The sequence below is a fragment of the Thermobia domestica genome, chromosome 6, assembly GCF_964235325.1.
Source record: "Thermobia domestica chromosome 6, izTheDome1.hap1.1, whole genome shotgun sequence".
NCBI lineage: Eukaryota > Metazoa > Arthropoda > Insecta > Zygentoma > Lepismatidae > Thermobia > Thermobia domestica.
The window spans coordinates 96813559-96838777 of NC_137459.1; the positions used below are offsets into that span (position 1 = coordinate 96813559).

The 25219-nt window shown below is 34.1% G+C and overlaps 1 protein-coding gene across 2 annotated transcripts in view; it reads right to left on the minus strand.

Moving 5' to 3' along the window:
• The window catches only part of LOC145688108 (KICSTOR complex protein SZT2-like), a 373764-nt gene that overhangs the window by 339858 nt on the left and 8687 nt on the right, over positions 1-25219 (minus strand). For both annotated transcript variants that reach the window (XM_081761856.1, XM_081761857.1), the window contains exons 2-8: positions 24155-24289; positions 19162-19344; positions 18182-18259; positions 13698-13790; positions 11087-11224; positions 7991-8153; positions 3156-3376 (exon numbers count right to left, since the gene is read on the minus strand). In XM_081761856.1, coding sequence (XP_081617982.1) covers positions 3156-3376; positions 7991-8153; positions 11087-11224; positions 13698-13790; positions 18182-18259; positions 19162-19344; positions 24155-24289 — 1011 coding nt within the window. The remainder of the gene's footprint in view (positions 1-3155; positions 3377-7990; positions 8154-11086; positions 11225-13697; positions 13791-18181; positions 18260-19161; positions 19345-24154; positions 24290-25219) is intronic.

A 25219-nucleotide genomic window follows, 5' to 3' on the forward strand; every position in this document is an offset into this window, starting at 1 on the left:
TTTTTCACTGTATTTTATGTCAGCAAAATCTATGTGCTAAATTAGTTGTTCTCAACGACAATTTGAAAAAGGATGTCGCTATAGTAAACTTTATTCAAATAAATAATATAATGCATCGCCACTTTCAACACATGCTCACGTTGGGCAACGAGGTTCTCAGTGTAGACATGCCTTATTCAAAGATGCGGTGGTTATCACAAGGCCAAATCTTAGCCAAAATTTTGGCTTTGCATGAGAAAACATTTGAGAAACAAAGTTTTGAATCATCAAATGTCAATTTCCTTCGAGATGCTGCATTTCTGTGTGATATTATGTCAAAATGGAATAGTTAAATATTTCGACGCAAAGATAAATCTATTTACGTCATGCGGAAAAAAAGAAAAAAAAAAGAAAGAAAAGAAAATAAGTCTTTACTTAAATCATTGTTTGCAAAGTTCAACATTTCAAAAAATTCTCCAGCTAGCCAAAGCGGTGAATGAGAACGGAGAAGATACCTCTGAGCCATTTAAAATATACTACACAGTTTTAGACTCATTCATAAAGGAATATGATGAGAGATTTATAGATCTTGAGAAGCATTAAACTACCTCGAAGTTAGCTTTCCAACTTCATTTACTTGAATTTTCTGAAGCACCAGAAAAGTTTCAAATGGAGTTTATTGAACTATCAAATGATATCCTTTTAAAATCTCAGTTTGATAATATAGAAGATTCCTCACAAATCTGAAAACTAGCGACTGAAAACTCTCGCCTTCGCGAATATGCACGCCGACCGATTCCATGCTTCTTCCACAATATCTCTGAGAATCAATTTTCTCCGACATGAGACAAAACAATATTATTTTGAGAACTTGGATCACAGATGTGCACCTCGAAGCCCAATTTGTAATTCAAAACGTTCATGCTAGAACCTGATATTCCGGTGCTGTCTCGACATAAGTAACCTCAGGTAAGTCATTAGGTGAGCAAAAAATAAAGGAATGATAAAGGATCTTTCCTGGTAAGATAGTGAAATCGGCCCTTGATCCAAATTGGGTCGCCATTGGCCAAAAAGGTTACCCTTGACCTAAAACTACCTCAAAAAAATTTTTGACTCCGTACCCCCTCCCCTTACCGAATTATCGTATCATACATGCTCAAAATTGAATATTTTTAAATTTTAGTGGGGGTGGTCCAAAAATTTTGAAAGTTTCACAGATTGTAGATACTATCTAGATGCAAATGTGCAATTTTTTCAAAACTATCGATGCGTATTTTCTTTATTTTATTTTATTTTTATTTTATTATTATTATTATTTTTTTTTGCGTGTTGAAAATTTCAAAAAAATGTAGAAAAAAATGAAGGGAAGGGGGCACGTTCCTGATTTTCTGGTTAAAAAATTTGTTATACCCTTAGGTGCAAAATATATTTTTTTCGGGGCCTGAAAGCGATGGTAAAATTGTCAAAAGGAAATAAAACTGAAAACAAACGTGTTTTTCGCACAGTTTTTCCACCATTTTAGGACCCTCAAGGTGAGGGCCCCCTTCAAATAATCCTTTGCCAAAGTTCACAATTTTCCTTTCTCTTGCGTCCCTTTCGCTTCTGTCGTTTTTCGGCTGCTTCGATTGTGTCCATTTAGAAACAGAAACACCAAATATATCTCCGTAACAGTGCTTCCACTTCAACCGACTCTTGTACAACAAAGTTACACACAGCTCGCGGTAGAGAGCGCCACCGTGTGCGGCCACTGAATCAAGCACTGATAGATACGAGGAACCAACGCGAGGTATGTGTAACTTTGCAGGAATCGGTTGAAGTTGAAGCTTTGTAACGGAGATATGTTTGGTGTTTCTATTCCGAAATGGACATAATCGAAGCATCCAAAGAACGACACTAGCAGAAGGGACGCAAGAGAAAGGAAAATTGTGAACTTTGGCAAAGAATTTTTCGAAGAGGCCCTCACCTTGAGAGCCCTAAAATGGTGGAAATACTGTGCGAAAAACACGTTTCAGTTTTATTTCTTTTTGACAATGTTGCCATCACTTTCAGGCCCCGAAAAAATATGTTGTACCTAAGGGTATAACAAATTTTTTAACCAAAAAATCAGGAACGTGTCCTCCCCAAAATTTGTTTCTACAATTTTTTGAAATTTTCAACACGCAAAAAAGTAAAGAAAATACGCATCGATAGTTTTGAAAAAAGTTGCACATTTGCATCTAGATAGTATCTACAATCTGTGAAACTTTCAAAATTTTTGTACTACCCCCACCAAAATTAAACAATATTCAATTTTGAGCATATATGATACAATAATTCGGTAAGGGGAGGAGGTAGGGGGTCAAATATTTTTTTGAGGTAGTTTTAGGTCAAGAATAACCTTTTGGGTCCATAGCAACCCAATTTGGATCAAGGGCCGATTTTACTATCTTACTAGGATAGACCCTTTGTTTGCCTTTTCTTTTTAATATGTTACAGTGTTATACACTTGCACGTAAATTATTAATATAACTAATAACTGTAAAATAACTACAAAAAGTAGGTCTATTCAAAACTATTATATGAAGCCTTCTTGGGAAATGGACATTTTCAATGTAGGCTTAAAAATAAAGAAAAAGTTTCCCCACTCTTGGATTCGGAAGACACTTCTACTGACATTGTATCTATCAAAAAATTATTAGATCTTTAGTTGAAATTAAATCACAATATTAAATCGAATATCATATAATGTTATACTAAATTCCGTGATACCTAACATATCTATTAACGTTCGAAAAGCAAAATTATCCTACAGTTAAAATCTATCTCCTTATTTGCTCTTGTGTTTGTCACAATCTCTTCGTATTAATTTTACAAACGAAATAAATGTTGAAAATGACAAAGCCAAATATAACTAACGAGCGAAATTTATTATACTGTATTTTTGTATTACTGTTAATATAAAATTACGGTCTGTTAGGTTTGGTTCGTGTGACAACTAAATTTAGTGATTGTATTTTAAATATTAAGAGGCAAATATATCCTGATACTCGATATATAAAATGTAGGAGACATAAGGTGAAAAAAGTTGGTACAATATAAAGAAAGAAATCAGCATATTATCTGGATTTGGTTTCAATTTTGATCTACTTCCCTTAAAAAACAACATTTCAACGTAACTAATTAAGAAAATGACTTACAATGGCAGGAATTTTCGGAAAGTACGTTCCAAGTGTAGCTGTAGCTATAAATTGCATGAGATCAGAGTATGGAACAAATCCACGACAACAATGAGGATGAAATTTGCTTCCAACTTGAAGAAACGAACACGACACTGTACTGCTTCGTAACTGAATCAGAACAGAGTCGAACACATTGACATCAGGAACGTTTATTATACCATCTGTGACAACAATGATATCTGAAAAGAAGAACGGTAATTATATTGAATTTTGTCATAATTTAAAGGTCTAAACTCATATAGTTATTGTCACACAAAAGAATACATATTATGATCCCATGGACACTAGTTTAAAAACAAAATACAAATTATTAGTAATAAGAAAAAAGTCTTTGATTTTCCTGGTTAGCTTGTTTGCAAATGTTACTTCATCTGTTCCTATATTCGCTCCTATAGAAAAGATGTTTTCACTGAACTGTTCTTTCAAACCCGTCCATAGTTTATCGATCTGATGCATATTCCACATTTACTACACACGTATTTATTCTTGTACAGTTCTATTTTGTTATTATTGACGCTGTTACTAGTGTACCTTACCAGTGTTTGCTTTAGGTTACTTTGGCCTACCATGACAGTGACTCCACTCGTTCACTTGGACTACGTCCTGCGATTTTTTCTCTTGCATTATTGCCATGTCATTACCAAAACTATCTGCTTGCACTGCTATTTGCACCGTCAGTGTGAAGTTCATATTGTCTTCTGCCAACAGGCTCTTACGGACGCTATTGTCATGTATTCCATATATGAACTGATGCCTAAACTACTTCTAAAAAGGCACCAAATTTACACGCCACTATGAATTCGGTGACAGACTGACCTGCTGTCTGTCAAATATCTAAATTTGTACCGTTCAGAAATTTGTTTAGTTTACGTGCAGCACTAGCTTATTTTTGATTATCTTCATAGGTCTCAGTTTGGATCTTTTCCGGTTCACAAATGTTTCTTAATAACATGCATGTTTTCACACCGACTGATGCGATCAATGTAGGCACTTCTTTGCGTCAGGTAATTCTAACGTGATACAAAACTGATCGAATCTGTCTAAATAATCACTTATTTCTAGGTTTTCAACCTCAAAAGTTTCAAAGAGTTTGGACCTGCCATGTTCTAGACATGTCCTTCTCGTCGTAACTGTTATTTAATTTGAATTAAAAAACTAACTGCTTTTGTTCAAGACCAAACTAATATTTATTTACTGATACATGCATGTGTAACACTTCTACTTCAAGGATACTAAATATTTAAATGTTCTGTTAAGAAAGCATTGTTACTCTAATTCCTTTTCGTACAACTTCTTACAACCATGCGCCCTTTCCGCCAACCTACACAAACTACTCTACTCCATCACAGTTTATTCACCATCATTCCATGTTCGGAAGAACTCATCATAGACTATTCAATTTATCATAACAGAAAGTCTTACGGCGAGCATTATGAAAAAAATAAATAAATAAATAAATAAAAATAAAAATAAAAGCAGAAAGATAAAAGTAAGTTAATATATACAGAATTTGTAATGATTTGAATAGTAAGCGAAGAAACAGAACAAAGGCAACTGGGTGAATGGAGCAATAAACAGAAGAATATGGCTTCGGTGCAAATCAAGAGAAGAGTGAGGTTCTGACTCCACAACAGATACACTACTACGAAGAAAACCACTGAACTTTCAAGTCCGTCGATTTAAAGACAGAATATGATGACCGAATGGAGAGGGGGGGGGAGTGCGCGCGCGAAAAAGAGAGAGAGAGAGAAACAACAAAAATAAGGAAAATTTTAGAAGTGAGTATCATTTCACTATAATTAAAACTTCCAAACTATGCGAATTCAAGAAGGAGATTAAAACGTATTTTTGGGACACTAAATCGATTGCAAAAAGCCGTTTCTTGTTTTACTCATTTAAAAACAAATATTTTGCTCATTGTTGGTGTTTTAAAAATAAAAGTCGTGCACGAGTAAATGCTTATTTCTTTTAAGGCTTCTGTTAAACCGAGATTAGGTTAAACAGAACGGTAGTACAGCTTATTTAATTAATATTCTTAATTTTATCGAAACAAAGTTGAAATAAGCAAAATAAATAAATAACAGAATTCATTCTTCTTAATAGTTTAAAGTGGTGTATATTTTGTATTTTAAAACCTACTTTTAAGAATAAATTATGACATTTGCATTAAATAGTAAATATTACACATGATTTCTTGCTATAGATAGATCAAACAATAAAAATATGGTGTACTCTGAAATATTAAAATATTGATGTGGTAGTGTATGTGAAAATCTTTTATTTTATTTATTTATTTATTTATTTATTTATTTATTTTTTTTTTAAGTAGCATTAACACAAAATAGAGCATTTACCTTTCGTTGGCGAGGGAGAAAAGAGCAAAGTGGAATCCCAAACCCACGGGAACGGGGGAAAAGAAAGAGAGGAAAGTGGCCTCCGAAACCCACATGTTTAAGTCATAAATCAGAGTATTCCGGAGACCAAAACTATGGCAACGTTGGTGAATACACATTTACTTACAAAGTCACTAACTAGTAAGAGGATACGAGTGTTCGGACATTGCCGAAACTACCCACGAAGAGCTTTATTGTTTTTGCCACGACCGTACTTAGAATCTACGTTTAATAAGTTAAACAAATAATATGTACATACAGAAAAACAAAACAAAATGTTACAAGATTTTGAACAAATTAATGTACTGAACGGAAACAAAACATACTTGTTATCGGGTAAGTTCAAAAATGAAAAGAATTAAAAAAAAGTACTTTCCTTCATATGTACAAAAAGCTATTACACAACAGCACATACTATACACAAAAAAATAGCTACAAAAGCAAACTATAGGGAAAATAATAAAATATGGTAAGAAACATACAGATGTAATGAGAAGTCTCAGAACTGACATATCGAAATATATCAGAATTACTAAAATGCCATGGCGTACACCCGTATAAACTTGAAACCACATGAGTTCGTTAGCTCTTCCTGTTAAATATTCATTTCAATCCTCGGAACTCACAAGTACCTACAAGCTCACAAACACCTACGATTTTATTTTCTCACACATAATACGCACATGTCTACAATATTTCTACATACGATTATTTAACATATGCAAAGAGATCGACGATCTAATATACAAGAATTAAAAGGAAACAATTCTAACCACACAATTACATGCAAAATAATGAAGTACTCTTATGGAAAAAGACAGATTTTACATGCATTTACGAAAATTGTTACTACAATGTACACAGCTTTCCATAAGTGATAATAAATAAATAATTATATGGATTACATATTTTATTTGCTCTTTCAAAAATATTCACAGTGCACAATACCGGGTTTTTGTATCGATTTGATGTTATTGCTGAGTCTATTGTCAATACATAAGGCCTTTGATTCTGTCAGTCACATTCTTCTTCTCCACAAGCTTTCCAATAGGTTTAATGTACATGGTAAATTTCTCTCTTTAATCACCAGCTATCTAAAGGGTCGTAAACAGAAAGTTGTTCTTTCAGGGGCGACTTCTAACCTCCAACCTGTGATCTCGGGGGTGCTTCAGGGAAGAGTACTAGGGCCCCTGCTATTTGTCCTGTATATGGACGATCTCTACTCTCACCTATCAGTTAATCCTAGTGGCCTTTTTCTTTTTGCTGACGATTATAAATTATATAGAGACATATCATAAATTATCTTGTAGACTGGTGTGAAATGTGGCAATTGAAACTTAACAGTAAGAAATGTGACAGTATTACAATTACTCTGAAAAAGTCTCCTGTTCCCTCCAAACACCATATTAACGATTCCCCTATAACACATTCTGCCAGTCATAATGATCTTGGTGTCATCTTTGATTCAAAACTCTCGTTCTCTGACCACATCTCCTCAATAGCTAAGAAATCAATGCGTATGCTGGGGCTTCTTTACCGATTCACTGAACTACGTACTGTGGCATCATTAATAACATTCTATAAAACTCTAATAGCACCCAAGATCGAATACTGCTCTCTCATATGGGCCATGGCCGCACCTACACATCTCTCTAGACTTGAGTCTATTCTCAATTTCTTTATTGCAATAGTACGTTTTCCTGTTCCCGCACTTCGAATATTACCTAAGGAGGAAATTTTGCGATATCTTGATATCCAGACGCCGGAAGTACGCAGAAATAACTCTGATTTGAAGTTTCTTCATAAGATTGTTAATGGGAACCTAAGATCAGAAACCCTAATTCAACAACTATCCTTACATGTCCCTTCCCGCAAAACCCGGAATACCCACCTATTCCATCTTGCACGCCCTAGGTTGACAATTATACAGAGGTCTCTTTTTCACCGAGTACCGAACTATTATAATAATCTAACTAGTGAGGTGGACATTTTTTCGAGCTACCCGGTGTTTGAAAGAGCAATAAAACGTGTGCTGGCCAAATAATATTACTTGTGCACTCTTTGTTAATACTATTGATGTCACTGTTGTTGTTTATTTTTTCATTCTTTTTCTTTTTTTTCCCCGCTTGTTGACATTTCCCTGTGTAAAATGGCACAATTATGCTGTATCTGGGAATTTGTTCAATAAATAAATAAATAAATAAATAAGGATTCACAGTGATTTTATTTCTATTTCCTACACCAATCTTGATAAAGTCTAAATAACAACTAAAAAAGAGTTATTTTTGCCCCTTTTGAGTATTGACCATGGATTCAAAAAGTAGTAAATAGCATGCATTATCACTCTTCTTCACCCTTTAGTTTCTGAATTTGTAAATATAAATGTTATAAATTACTCACTAGCAGTACTGTTCTCTGGAAGAAGTTTTAATGCTAACATTCCATAACGCAGCATATTAATAAAACCAATGTCTGGGTGAACCATTGGAATCTGTGAAATAGTTGACTGAGGAACTTCACTGTTTTCTTCGAAAAGCCCTCCAACGAGCCTCTCCGACTCAGCCTACAAATAAAGATATGTTTTGTTTTTTTAAAAGAAAAAAAATTGCAAGATCACGAAATTTAGTACAAATTCGGTAACACTGCATTTTATTTTTTAAAACTAGACCCATGAGTTCAAAAGAATGAATATTATACAACTCATACAAAATTTAGTCGCTAGGAAGATATTACCAGCAACCTACTAGACCATTTTTTTCTAATTAATTTTAAGGTACTCGTACATTCGTCACTTAGAAGTTCTATGTCCTACCGTGAGTTGAAACTACCAGGGACAAATTCGATTATAGTTCCTACGAAGCCTCTCAAGAAAATCTATTTCACCAAAACGTAGTTGGCATAATTGCACAATAATGGCGTTATTGGGTCATATCTGGAACTACTGCACCGGATCATTCAGTCAGTATTATTATTATTATTATTATTATTATTATTATTATTATTATTATTATTATTATTATTATTATTATTATTACTCAAGCAGGAAGCAAATTTTGGCCAAGTGCCTTAAAATATCTGCTCTTATTTACCTGACTTACTTTAAATTTGGATTTAGTATCGGCTCAATAAGGTGTTTAATGAGCTCACTGTGGTACCAAATTTAAAGAGATATCTATCCCTCAGCTGCTAAAAATTCGTATGCTCCACGCTGTCACGTTACTCTAGGCTATTAGCAATATGGAGTCAGATCTCATTTAATAGCATAGGCATACAACGTGCGGAGATCATTTGGATACTTGTTTTTCCATTTTTAAATTTTCTTGAAAATTATGGTGTTCAATTAATAAAACAAAGAACTGACGACTTGATAACATTACACCTTGCGTTGAAGTTGGAAGAATAAATTATAACAAATGTAAAATAAGTGTCTTCTTTTACCAAAATGTTGTATATTATTTCGAAATTAGAAATCACCAGTGAAGTAAAGAAAATCTAAAACAGTTATCTTCTTTCAACTTTGGGGAAAACGTAGAATTTTGTTTTACGCAGCTATAATACGAAAGTTATTTCAAGTTCACGAATCAAATTACATGACGCTAAAAACTCTTTAATTTGTCTATAAATCGAAAGATAAGAAGTGAACAAGGGATGTAATGTTCTTACGCTGGAGAATTAAAAAAAAAAAATAAAAATAGATAAATTTAACTATTTTATAATGGATATCACAGAAGAAGCAAATTTACTATTTTAAGTGGGAAGATGTACTACCTATTTTCCTTTCTACTGATACCAAATATGATTCCCGAAGGTTCTCCACTCACGCATAGAAATAAAAAATATGAAGCTTCCCAATGTATTTCAAAAGTTCACTATTAGATTATATACTTTTTTCGAATTGTCGGTCAAAAGTCACTCATGTATATCTACGTATCTGAGAAAAAACGTAACTCTCATTCCTTAAATGAACTGAGTGGAATTTGCTTTCTCCAGGTGTGAATTAATGAAATCATATTAACCTTTCAGAGAGAAAATCTTTCGGAATGCTGCTCTTTCCAGCTTTGAACTATGCATAACTTAAAACTAAAATCTTAAACAGTAAGCACACACTTTAGTAATAACGTTATATTATTACTAATCTATGTTACAGATTCGGACTTCATCAGATACATTATGAAAGTACAATCTCAGGCTGCACCTTACATATTTTAGAGAACAGTCACTTCTAACAACCAATAAGGATATATCGTTTATTTTTAGAGTTACAAATTTTCAATTACGTACCGATCTCAATCCATAATCAGGTTCAAACTTTCATCCTTCAAAATCTTGACCACCCTTCAGTCAGGCACGCATCCGCGTCATCCCATCCCCACATCCTACACTATACTGCATGTTGTATCTTTATATCCACTCCAATATCTTGTTCCACGATTCATGAATACTTAGTCCAATAGTCCAATTCATTAATCTCTCATGTGGACCTACGGCCCTACGTCGAATTCGAAACCATAAGCTCCCAACAGGAATTAAATTCAGGCCTCCCACGCTGAAGATGCGAACGCTAAGCACATAGCCACAACGAAGTGCATTCAAGGGGAGAAAGGAGAAAAACTTACACTCCGGCTGTTGAATCTATACATATATATCAGATTGTCTAAAAAGTATTGATCATTTGGGGTCAAAATTGAGAATACACTTATTGTGATTTGAAAATAACACACATGTACCATTTTGTTCATTCAGTTTATGACCTATTTTTTTTCAACATCATAATCCTGTTGCTACAGAGCTTCTGTAGTCTCTGCTGAAACAGTTGCGACGTGTGGTTTACCCAGGCCTATTACAAAACAAATTTAAAACTATACAGAAAGTTCTGTAGAGACTGAAACAAATTATAGTTTGATGGTGCCAAGTCCGGGATAGACGGTGGATGCATTAAAACCTCCCTGAGTATACAGTTAATTGAGAAGACGGAACCTATTGTTGGAACCCTGAATCGATATGGGTGCAATTTATAAAATTCTTTTATATTAATATTCTTGCTTTTAATACACGTGTTCATGAGTACTAGATAGTTTTTCTCTTAGTGCATGCGCAAATAATTGCTTAGAGATATGCCTGCAGATTCATATGCCCCACATTTAAAATATATATTATTAAATGGATTTTTGTAGTACACGGTAGGTATTTTGTTGGAATTTACAGACATGTAGTTCGGTATTTGTAGGAAGGAAAAGGGAGAAACACACGCTTCCACAATGCAGAGTTCCACTAGTTTAATTAACACTCAAGTGCCTTTAGCATTGGAGTTTACAGATTCTTCAACACAAAGCATAACAAACTTGGAGTATTTACAATTTCTCCTAGGAGAAATCTTCATACAAATAATAAAATATAGTCATACTTCCAGAAATGTCCATTGAACTAATGCTCTGTTCCCTAATAGACTACAGCCCAACGCAATATTTCCCTTACGCAATATTACGGCTATCTTACCCTTATTGCATCCAACTGTTGCTGTGCAATGCCTGAAACTTCCGCAACACAATTTTCTAATAACTGTAGTTGTACTTGTATTTTAGACAAAAACTCATCTATCAAATCTGGAATCACTTGCCATCCCTGAACTAATACCTGTTAAAAAGAAGATAATATTATTAGTCACAGTATCAAAATATATACTAACGGCTTGTCTAATATTAATGCCTCAACCACCAATTGAATACATAACATAAACCAGAAGATCTTTTGGGGAGTAACAGAGTACTCACCTCAGTTGCAAGTAGTCCCTGGTTCGATCCTCACCCATGCGAGTTTGTGATGAATAACATCGTGTCAGCGAGTTTTCTCAAGTTTCCTTCCACTTTCTCATTCCATCAATTCTTTCATACTCATTGTCTTTCATTGGAAATGAAATGAAAAATGAAATCTAAGTTTTACGTCCCACGGTTATGCCAGTTAGGCTAAAAGAGACGGTGATGATGAGAGGTGAGTGAAATGATGGAATGTAGATAGTGGGAGGAAACGGGAGAACCCCGAGAAAACCCACGAGCACGGTGTTTGTCCACCACAAAGTCCACACGGCACGAGCTGGGATCGAACCAGGGACCCCAAGCACCGGAGTGACTTTCATTGAATCCTCTCCTTTAGCCTAAGGGGAAAATGAGTCATTTCTATAATATCCAACTGTCTCTTTCCTTATTGAGAATGTATCCAATATGAGAATTCCCTTAAATTGAAGACATAAAAATCGGCATACAAAGTCTTAAATAAAAAAGGAGACAATTCCTATAGTATTAAGATCTATCACTATTTGTCCAGAAAATACTGAATGCAATGTTCCGCTTAAGTTGGAAGCGTAAAATTCATTATATAAGTTCTTAATTAATGCCAAGAGAACATGTATTGCAGCGTTTTCGAAAAAACGTTCCTGAAAGAGGAAAGGGAACAATCTGCACTATTATATGAAAGAGTAAAAGTGAAACACTCATAGGCGACCAGGCCATAGTAATATGTCTAGAAACGGAGATCTGGACAGAAAATTTATTTTGTTACGAGAGCAACGAATAAGAGATTCAAATAAGGGTTGCATAAGAGGTTCAAATTTACATTAGCCTCTCCACTGAGACTTGAATGTTCTTTCCTTGCATTGGTTTGATTCCTGCAACGAAATTATTCAGTAAATCTTGTGTTGTGGATCTACCCAAAGACAATGTTGAAATACTGAGAGAACGCACTCTACTCCCGTCAACATTAAACATTTTACATTTTGCACATCTAGCCCCTCTAACATATTTTATTAAGTAATTCATCGAAACAAATTAGAAAATCATCACAATGACTTAATCGATCTTTGAGACCATTAGTGAAATATGAAGCCAGATCATGGTTAATTGCATATTTATATTTTGCTGCCCTATGTTAAAAGTTTGAGGCTGTTGCATTATCTGGAAACATCAGTTTGAATGTGTCACAGGTATCTATATATATAAAAGAGAACGCACAAATCCTTTGTGAACTCATCACGCTAATACGGCTGAACCAATTTCTTTCATTTTTGGGGGGTTATTATGATTTGGACCCTAGATGGTTTTTATCATATCACTTTAATTTTTAATTACCAGTGTCTTGAGATAATTGACCATTCAAGTGTCCATACGTACAAATCCTTTGTTATTAGTTCATCATAGGTAAAAATAAACGTATTTATATGCAACCCGCATGACCATGTGACTCGGCGGGTTAACATAAATGACAGGCGCTATAATTTTAACATTTACTGCAATTTGAAAGCGAAAAAGTAAAAATTATCTAAGTAACAAAGTTTATTGCGTTCCGGGGTGACCGCAGCGAAGCGGGGTGAACGCTGCTAGTCTAAGCATAAGTGCAATGACATCTTGCTGTTTAGTATCTTCAATGCCACAGTATTTCTGCTCTTGTAACGTCTGCAAAATGATGCTAGTGACTGAGGAGCAGGTACAAAAGTTGGCTTACTAATTGATGACACAGGATTTAAAATTTCAACACCAGGAGAAGCACAATCATTACTTTCTGAAAAACTTGTATATTCACTAAAAACAGTTTTTTAAGGACGTTGAACCTCCTGAAATGTGAACCTATTCTGTGAAATATAGTGGATTTCGTTAACTCATTTCAGTTTCCTTAACTTGCCTTGATCCTCATTGCTTTTCAAAATCAGTGTGAACCCTGATTAAGTATTAAGAATATCTAAATATTTTCGCTTACATGTTAATTTATTTATTTGTTATCTATAACAGGACCACTATCTAAATTACAACAGGCTTACACAATTTTTGGTTTATGTAATCCGTAACTCTTAAATGTTATATTCAGCTTACATATTAGCGTTACTCACAGACTGAGATGATTTTGCTTTATAAATAGGATAACATATCTGAAAAATCTTTTATATAAATTTTCTAGTCATCTATTGTCTAGATAATGAATTATGTTGTCATATAAATATCAAAGCGCATTACAAAATTCTACGAATAATCTGAAGTAGCATTGACAATTTTTTTTTCTTTTGCACTACAAAAGCGAATGCGTAATAATGGAGAAGTATATTCATATTAATATAACTAACCTGCTGAGCGGGTGATGTAAAGAAAGGTGTATGCGCAATCACAGTAATATAGATATCTGGCTGGAAAGTAAAATGGGATCCAGGCACCTGAAACTAAAAGCAATTGAATAAATAAAAAACATTAGAATCTAGATAGTTATTAGTAATATTATTCATTATTCAACTATATAAGCATTCAAATACAATTTACACAGATAAACAATTATATTTAGACACGTAGAAAGATGATTGGTATATATCGGACCGATTTGGAGAGTACTCACCTTACGAGAACCTCCCGATGGTGTTCTCTTGAACACTTAGTACAGTGGACTATCACTCAACATTGAAGTTAACACTGGACAAACTCTAGCGAAGCATAGAAAAGGTAAGTCTCTCCACTTCTCCCTTTCAGCTTTCTAGAGACAAACGAGGGTGGGCGAACGCCTAAATTGGAGACTTTGTGAGTACGCCAAAGTCGTAGAATGCCATCAGGGTTCTTCACAGCAATGTCTTGAAACGGAATGACAGAAAATTCCTGTTTCTTATTCCATTTCCTAATAAAAACGTAGATTTTCTGGTGGCATGGTTTGACGCCTTGTCCATACGGATCCTCGTCTGGTTGATTGGCGCCCGCAGTGTAATTATAAAATGTCAATCCGAAAGAAGAGTGTAATAAAATATTCCTGGAAGCATCTTGTTCAGTTACACTATTTTATCAACCGTTTTTGTCATGGTATGTCAGCGCCCAAATGTGACCACCAGCTGTGAGATGGATGTATGCTTTATCTATTGTGATGTCCGTATACTATTTGGACCTCGCCGGGTGCTTTTTATAGTTTCCTGCAGCTCATTCTTCATTCCACAATATGGTGCAGGAGTATGTGGTATATGCGGGCCTTATTGACGCACCTCAGCCAGAGCCACTTATAAATGGTTGTGTTCACAGTTGAAGGTTCCAAATTGAATCGAAAGTTGGATCAATGAGTTTTTACGGCACACCAGCCAGAAGATCCCATGCAGCACTGTGGGTGTCACTTTTCTTGGAGCTCTCTTCCTGGTGTTTTCGTAGATGATTGTTTCGCCACAAGCTCCTGGTTTGTATAACGGGAATCAACAGCTTTCGCAGTAGTCACCCTGAGTGTGAACCCATTCTCCCGACACTGTTTTACTATGCGTATATAGGAAAAATGAGCATGAAAAACGGCCATGACATACCTTTCCCAGTAGCGGTTTAATTTTAGGCGCTAATTGATAACATTCACCCACCTACAATTTCAGACAGCATACGACGGCAGACCGTCGTTCTAATTTCATTTTCCAGATGGCAGTGTCGTTCCTAATTTGGTTTGATATATATTGAACAGCCCTCTGTATAAAGGAAAACTAAAAGATTTGAACCATGCGGGCGAAGGGGGGATACTAACAAGAAATTCACACAGGAACTACAGGAAAGAATATCGATAATCCGTAATTATGCAAATATACGTTGGATGTTTCTAACTGTTGCATTTCCTGCACTTCCGTAAATTAGTACGTGCTCAATAAAAATGATTAGGGAACTCCTTTTACGAATTAACTTTGTAAAGTTCATCGAGTTAAAGAAAATCAAGGAAGTAAAATTCAATAATATCAGTATATTAACGACACATCCTTCAGATATCTATTACTTGCGATCGGATGGTAGATGCAGGACAAGTTTGCTGGAAGGCTGTATCCAGTTATACTTTTTCTGTGTGCTGTTTGTACCTAAACAAATCCCTACGATCCTTATGTTCCTTTCTTCATGTACTGGTTTGTATTTTTGATGTTGACAGTTTTTATAAAAGAACGAAACGCTTATGTAGTCGTCGTGTATGTCCATCCATCTATGTACGATATTACAGAGTCGAGACCGGAAAAGACAGACAAATTCAGATTTCAGATTCAAATAGGCTTAAACCCAGAAGGATAATGAGCATATATATAGAAGGAAGGATATATATATATATATATATATATATATATATATATATATATATATATATATATATATATATATATATATATATATATATATATATATATATATATATATATATATATATCGAGAGAGAGAGAGAGAGAGAGAGAGAGAGAGAGACGCTCCCTAGAACCATCAATAAATTCCAAGTAGCTAGTACATGGCTGAAAAAAACAATACATACTTTTGGCTTCAGATAGCGCAAGGTCTAAAAGAATATATATATATATAATTTCACTACACTATTGTCCTTTACAGCTGCCAAAATTTTCTAAGGTATTAATGATAATAACGATTTAAAATCTAAAGAAGAATGAATTCTGATTTCAGAAAATTGCAACACATACTTTAAAAAACAAATGTAAAAAAATTATGACCAAGGGTGGCCTTAGGATTTTAATTTTGGGTAGGCCCGCTCCCTCACTTATGGATACATATACACATTTGATTGATTAATGACAATAGGAAATTACTTTTACAGTAATGATTGATGCTATTTGTTAAATAAATATCATATATATTATATAAATATAATATCATTAATATAAATAGTGGAAAATATATTTACTCAAATGAGTACTTATTTACATTTATCGAAACATAAATAATTACCTTCAATAATAATACAATAATAAATGTTAGAATTTAAAAATAAATGAATAAATAAAACGGCTCGATGCCTAGAGCGACACTTTCACCAACAAATTCTGCAGATTTCTCACGGGAAACTTTGCACTAAACTCTTCCTAATACATTAAGACTAATGTTTACTCTTTATTGTACCTTTTAGTATTTATATTTTTCAAAATTTTGGCGTAGAAACGTGCCTACACGGTTTAACCGCTAAAGCCGCCACTGATTACGACAGCGTCTCCCTTTAATAATTCCTTGAAATTTATGACTTCAGACAAAGCATGCCGATATTCTTGGATCAATCCCTTGTTAGCTTTTTGATTTTGTTACAAGTTCAACTCTTTTTCCGTGATGATGAAACAAACAGTTTCGACAATTCTGAATAGATATTGACAAACAGAAGCACGCGAGGTAAGTATTTTTCAAATCTTCCTTCACTTTTCTTTTCCGTGAGAAAAGGTTTCGTTCGTCATTATTCTTTTAGAAAACACGTAACAATGCTAGTTCTTTTGAAGAAACAACTGGATTGAAAATCGTGTTTACTCTTGTAGCATTAATATTATTTTATTTAAAAATAGTTTTGAACTTCACTTAGGGCAAAATTAGTGTTACTAAGCATGTACACCGAATTACCTGCCAGATAGTAATAAAGGATTGAAACTCACACTAAATTGTACATATTTTGTACAGCATCATGCTGGAAAGAAAAATTAAAATTCCAATCGATCAGAAATATTTTTATATTTCATTCCGATTTTAAGAATAATCCCAGTTTGTAACAATTTTCAGCCGAATAATATTTTGACACAAACTGCAAATTGTCAAAAAACTTCAAGAAGGACGAAACATTTTAAAAAGTGAATGGAATTTTCTGCTTGGTTCCATAAAAGCGTTTCACAATTTCGTCCCTTTAAACTACCTGAATTACATGGAACATGACCTTTCCTACCATTTTAAGGAAGTTCCAAATATGATATACAAAGAGAGATAAAGTAGATGACTGGACGGGAACTCGAACCCGGAAACTTGAACGTGCTGTGCCGATGAGTTAATCACTACGCTAACCATTCTGCTTCCCAGAATAGCCATACACTCTCTCAGTCTTGAAGTCGGAGCTCTTTACTTTGATCATATGGCATATACCACAACTTAGCTGCTGTTCTTGGACAATTCGCACCAACAGAGGATTTAGTGTGTAAAAAGTCTGGTTGTTTCCTCCTTTCATTAATATATAATAATAACACAACCATCAAAGATATTCTGAATATGAACAACGGATTATCCAAGCACAACAGCTAGGTTTGGTACACACCACGTGATCTAAATTAAGGACACCGACTTCGAAAGTTAGCGAGTGTATGGTTGTTCTGGGAAGCGGACTTGGTAGTGTAATGGTTGAAATGAAATGAAATATTTCAGTTTTACGTCCCACAGTTATGCCGGTTAGGCTAAAGGAGACGGTGATGATGAGTAATGAATAAAATGGTGGAATGAAGAAAGTGGGAGGAAAAGGGAGAACCACGAGAAAACCCACGAGCACGGTGTTTGTCCACCACAAAGTCACACGGCGCGAGCTGGGATCGATCCAGGGACCCCAAGCACCGTAGGTGAACGCTCTACCACTGAGTCACCGCGCCCCCAGTGTAATGGTTAACGCATCAACACGGCACGCCGAAGAACCCGGGTTTGAGTCCCAGGCCAGTCGCCCACTTTATTACTCTTTGCGTATCATTGAATTTGTACCTACAGAGAATTTAGTGTGCAAAATAATAATAATAATAATAATAATAATAATAATAATAATAATATCCGATTCTTTCCTTCTTTCATTAATGTATAACTTCCAAACACGTTTAAAATATACACTTACCGATTTGGCTAACCCATGAAGACTTTTCTTCAGTGCTTGAAATACCTCGTCTATCATCACAGATCCATGTTGAGTGTCCTGAAACATTAAAAGTTGCTATTAACAACTTAATGAATTGTGCTTTTTATATATAAAAAATTTAAACAGAAATGGCAAAAAATACGTACATTGTATCTGTTTACTAAAACTACCCAGGCACACTATTTTTTTTTAAAACCCACTAACTTGTTCTTTAAGTGACTTACACTCATAATCGTATATATTGTATTTTAATATTTCAACTTATAATGAAACATGAAAAGATGTATTGTTAAAATTCCATGTACAGATAAGAATACACAGTTTCTGAAAAGAAAGAAAAGTAACTACATCTACAGAAGAGATGTTCTAACCTATTGTATATAATATAAATAGTTTGTTTTCTAATTTCAAATTCCAACGTTATGAAATCAGTATCAATAACTACTTATGTTTAGAGTTGTATTCCGATTAGTATAAATCGGAAATACCTCGTACAACTCTGGATTTCCAGATGAGAAAAAAATGTAATATGGTTAGTCAACAGTATTATATACGTACATTAAGAACATCAATAAAATTGTTGGTGCCATTCATACACTTTTAATTTTTACATCAAAGCATAACAGAAGCATTATAGTTATATCGCGAAAAAATGCAGTGTAACAGATGATCATGGTAACCGATAAAGCTCAATTATTTTAAAATTTTTAATGCATTTAAAATTACTCCATGTTAATACTAAAAACAAGAAGAAAACGTATTAACAATTCTGGATTATCTAACTTCAAGGTTACTATTACAGTCCTTGCATGAGAAAGTTCCACATTTGATGCCTCTATGCGTACCATAATGCTGCATACTGTACTTAAATTATATTATCACCACAATGTGTAATTCCTCACTGTCATGCACAATTCAATTTGAAGTTATCCTTTTAATTTGTTTACTAAATTACTTACTACTGCAGACAAAGACGGGCTGATGTCTAAACAATAGACCAGTCTATACTTCTGAGCAAGAAATATCACTGTCGTGTTACATGTAACATGATATTTGTACAAATGACTAGTTGTGGGTTTCCAATGTTCTGGTGGATCTTGAGGAACAACAGATATTACTTCTAATTCTCCAACAACTTCGTCCTATAAAAAGGAAAATAAATAAATAAAAATAATTGAATCAAATCGTAAGTATTGTAAGTGCTGTAATTAGAGACGACAATCAGAGGTGTTATCTACCTTGTGCTGGTGAGAACTGTCATTCTAAAATACAGTACGGCAATAAAAATTACCACAAACATTAAGCACGCACAAATTAATTACCTCAGTATACAATTCAATTAAAAGAAAAATTCCCGGAAGATAAAAATGGTATATGTCATTTCATATTACTGTAAAATGTAAATATAATTACGTAGTGCAGTAAAGTCAAATCGTTTTAGTATGGAATTAGTGACAAAATATAAATGATTAACAAAGTACAGAGAAGTGGAGTTGAATTATCCTTACAATTTTAACTAAACTTAGGAACGAAAATGACACCGTGCATACCGTAACAGAAATAAAATTAAGTACTATATACATACATACATACATATATATATATATATATATATATATATATATATATATATATATATATATATTGTACACTACAGCGAAAAACAAACTTTATTTTTATGTTTCCAATAATGTTTAGTGTGTTAGCACACGACTCTGGCAATGCAGGAGCTGAAAGGTACTTCAGGACGTGGAAGAGAGAACATGAGTCTAAATATCGACAAAACGTACCTCCTTGGCTTATTGTATTTACGACGTAGGAACAGGAAACGTAGTGCATGAAAGCTTCATCACCATCATTTTCAGTGTCAAAATACAGATATGAGACAATGTATACCATCAATAGAAATGCTGGCAGTTGTATTTATTATTATTATTATTATTATTATTATTATTATTATTTAATATAATATAAAGCTCTAACGAAGCTACTTACTTACTGACTGATCACGGAAATTCTAACCCACTTCATGAGAAGTAAACTTTGTGCATTTTTGAATCGCTTCCTCGTGCTCGGTTTTAATGACAAAAAAATTAACAAAATTCAAATAACAAATACTAAAGCGAGTGAATGTATTCTCCTTTTATTCTTTTAGAAAGACCCTGAGGAGCATTTTTGGTCATCATTGATTTTTTTTTTTTTTCCAAAATTCGTATTTTCGAGTTCGAGATGTACTTGTTTCTCGAACACTGATTGCCGCTATTTTCAATCACTTCTGCGCGTAAAACTAACCCTCTAATCGAAATGACTTGAATGAAGAGTATTCCAGGTATCCCTGTAACTAGATCTGAATACGTTTTTATTTATTTGTTTATTTATTCGGTCACAATCTACTCCTCATTGAGCCAATTGAGTCATGAAACATTCTGATCCTCTAACTCAGTGCTATGCAACCGAGAGTACGCGAAGATGTTTCTGGGGGTATCTAATTCTAAAATAAGCATATTTTCAATATTTACTGAATGATTGTAGTTCAAGAAAATACACATGGTAAGTTGTAAAGTAAATTTTAGTTTTTGAATTTTTAACATTGTCCTTAGTGTGCAAATTATCAGGAGGATTAGAGGAAAATCCCTCTCAGTAGAACTGGATGTTTCCCATATGTTTAGAAATTTCTTATGTTAATTTTTTCGGATGTGCACTTTATCTTCCTGTAAATAGTCTTTTGATTGGCACACTGATTATCCTTTTCTTGGGTATCTATTTGTCCCCCCTTTTTAATCAACAGAACATGTGTGTATTAAGTTTAATAAGTTCATTTCGACCTAATTTCTTTTAAACAGCTTCAGTGGTACACAACTGGATGACGAACTGTATCTACGGGTACACGAGAAAAAAAGGTTGAATAGCAATGCTCTAACTCTTTTTTTTTTTTTTCATAGGTCTGGGGAGAAGCTCCCTGCTGAACGCAGGCTAGTTACTAACAACAATAAAAGTAATAATAATGTTAGTAGTAGTATTAACTGATAGTAGTAGCGTTTTTCAAAAAGCTTACCTTCTTTATATATATATACAGTGAAACCTCTTTAAAGCGGACAGCCGTGGGGAATAAAAAATTGTCCGCTATAGAGAGGTGTCCGCCTTAGGGAGGTTTCAATATTTTCTTACGTAAATGAGTAAATAAGGTAATATGCAATTCGAAACAAATATTTTTTGGATGAATCATATATTTACGAATGTTGCCAAAATGTTACTGTACCCGCATTATCCTCCACCATCCAATACTCTATGTTCGAGGGATAACATGGAAATAAGATGTTATAGTTATCTGCACTTTACACTTATCACCTTACTGCGTTTTCAGTATGTCGCTTTAATTTGTGGTTAATTACAGTCCAGTAGTGTCTTTTTTGGGACAATATGCGTTCCCGCGGGCAAAAAATACCAAACTTGTCTTTTGCTTTGTTAGAGATTCCACTGGGACAGTAGAATAACATGTCATTCCAAACGGCGGACAATTATCAATCACTTTTGTGTCTAAAACAGCTTGGGTGGGAGTTGGATGCAAGCAAAAAACATGAGAGTGTTGTTAAACAGAGGCGCTTCGTCTGGATTGCAAGCAGACAGTTGAGAAGGCAAAATGCTGTCATAATGCTCCCTTGGTGACACATGTATGAATTACTAAAATGTATTTTTACTGAACTTTTCAACTTGTTTCTAGAAAAAGTGTCCGTAATACGGAGGTAAATAATACCTATAAAAGACAGAAAAGACTGTCCGTGTCCGTACTAGAGAGTGTCCGCTTTAGAGAGGTTTGCCAATATGTTTTTTCCTATTACAGTGTTTGGGGATTACGAAATATGTCCGTTACGAGAGGTGTCCGCTTTACAGAGGTGTCCGTTAGTAGAGGTTTCACTGTATATATATATATATATATATATATATATATATATATATATATATATATATATATATATATGGAACTTTATTAATTTCCATAACATTCATCGAACAAACTTTCTTCAAAGACTTTATTTCGAAAAAGTGCTTAGATAAGTATCACATCCAATTACGTAGACGGTTTTATATAGGCACAAAGATTATAATACCGTTTACAGCAGTTTGATATCTCAAACCGCTATGAAGATATGAAAAATATGGTAAAAAAAATTGCTATATTGCATAATTTGGTGCATTTATTACAACTTTTTTAAAACGGCTGTTGTTTTCCTTTGCTTCTATAACATCCGAACAACACTTTTTGGCAGGGTTAGTTACAACAAGTACTCAGAATTACATAATTTTGAGCAGTGTCACAAACTTTACCTGTGTTTACTATATCTCCAGAATGGTTTGAGATATGAAGTTCCTCTAAACGGCATAATGATCTTTATATCTATTGAAAACTACCTCTGTGACTGAATGAGGTACATAAGTACGCAGTTTTTTTTTTCTTTTTTTTTTTTAATAAATGCTTTTGAAAAGTCCAATTTTCAATTTAATATAACTTCATTCCTACCGATTCAAAATCCATCATACCATGATCATGGAATCATACACTAAAGTACTTTAAATGTGCACTGACCTGTCTGTTCCAGTTGCGTTATTACTGATATAAAGATAACCAAAGCTTGTAAATGAATGAAATCTTTAAGTTTTACGTCCAACGTTTATGCCGGCTACGCTAAAAGGAGACGATGATGATGAGAAATGAATGAAATGGTGGAATGAAGAAGGTGGGAGGAAACGGGAGAACCCCGAGAAAACCCATGCACACGGTGTTTTTCCACTACAAAGTTCACTTGGTGCGAGCTGGGATTGAACCAGGGACCACATGTACCAGAGGCGAACGCTCTACCACTGAGCCACCGCGGCCCTCTAATCAAAGCTTGGATGTTTGTGATATTGTAGCGTTCTTATTTTACAACACTGAGTAACAAATGTGATATTGTAAGTTGTTTGACATGTAAATTTCAAATATGCTATAATATAACGTAGTGTCATTTGGAAAAAAAAAAAAAAAAAAAAAACTTTAGAGTTTCCAATACTATGATCATAGTATTAGTATCGAAAAGTACATCAAAGTATGTCCCACTGCCGGTATTTGCATGTTACAAAGTTTCAACTTTTTTTTTAAGTTTAAAAGTCACACGGCGTATCAAGATACGTGCTTCACCCTGTGTGTGTATAAACTCATTCACTGTAAATCAACAAATCTAGGGAACTAGGCTTTTATTTTTTCCTAATCTTAATTCTGGAATGTATTGAATTCAACGTGTACTCTAAAAACTGCAATTATGTGTTTTCCTTGTATCATTCATGTATCTACAATACCATGCAAATGAAATGCGTATAAACTTCTGATATGTACCTTAAAATGACTTATAAGCAATTTGCATATACTGGGGAGAGACATGATTGATTCTCCACGGCCGATCTTCAGTCTGTACGTAGACTCTTGTCTGATTGAAAATATACTTCGATAATTTGATTTATTTTTAATTTCAAAATATTATTTTTTACTAGGAGCAAGTTTAATACTTTATCCATGATTTTAATAATTTTAATACTTAAGGAAGACCAGGGCACCTTTAGAATTAAGTATTTAAAATGTCCAGGAATTTTGCTTATGAAATTGAATGTTATAGCGCAATACTACGAGGATCCTTACTAACATTTCATCCTAAATTAGGACATCATAAAAAGACAATCGAAAAGTCGTTATAGTTTATATTTCAATCTTCTCTTCCTTACTATTTGACCTTACTCTAACTTTATCTCTTGCGGTTTATCATGAACATGGGCCAGTTTGACTAACATCAAATTACCTCCGCATGCACCAGTGTTGCTTTTATTTACTTATCAAATGTGACTGAATATAATTCGAGGATGTAAACATGTTAATGGAATTATCACTCATAAGTGTTATTTGTAGAACAAACTAATACATACCTCATTCTGCCTCTGTGGAACACGGATACTTGTATTCAAATGAGCTAGGAGCCATTGTGCTCGAACGTTCCTCGAAATTCGGTACTCTTCTCTCATGAAAAGATAGACATAGGCAGCTTCGAGCATCATCCCCTCCTGAAATTGAAGAAAATTTAGCATTGCTTATATACCACACTATTAGTCTTACCATAAAAGTTCTATGAAAGATAAGAGGATGAAGTATGTGTTATTAACGTAAAAATACGAGGGCCACTATTTTAATTTTGAGCCTTGACAACACTGATTGTAGATAGACGCTGTTTTTTGTTTGCATAGATTCATTTGACATTGTTGACCATAACGTACTTCAAATGTTTTGTCTGTAGCTTTATTTGTGTTGTTTACGTCGTAATCGATTCTTGTCTCCGTTCGGGCTGTCATTTATTTGTAATCGCCTCTGGTCGCTGTTCGTGGTTTTTTCCTCCGTTGCCCTACCAATGAGTATTTTCCGTAGACCTGGGCTTACCTGAGTAAGACGTTGAAGGATATCTCCAAAAAGGGATTACAGAATTGTTCCCAAATTGCTCATCGGTCTCAATGATAAGATGAGTATTAGGCACCGAGAGGTTCGGATGTCTCGTCTCGAAAACCTCACGGACGATCAGACGGTCATCCATATCATAACGCACACAAACCTCATTCACACACACAACGAAAACACACTTGGTTAAACGACACTACTTATTTATTAGAATACTATTAAAAAGAAAAATAAACAAGAGAAACGATCACAACACTTAACACACTGAATACGTATAATTATTCCCATTATTACAATCACACTTTACTTCTTCACTATACTGTAGCCCTTTATCACTTTGATATATATATATATATATATATATATATATATATATATATATATATATACGGAAGATTATAATTGAGATTTCACTATAAATGCTTTTCTCACACCATTGATGCACTTAGGGGATTAGCACTGGGGGAAAAGTTGCTGAGATAATCCCGCATAGTAATATGGTTGCTGCTCCAAACAGTCCTGAAGAGTCGACACGAGTCTTCAAC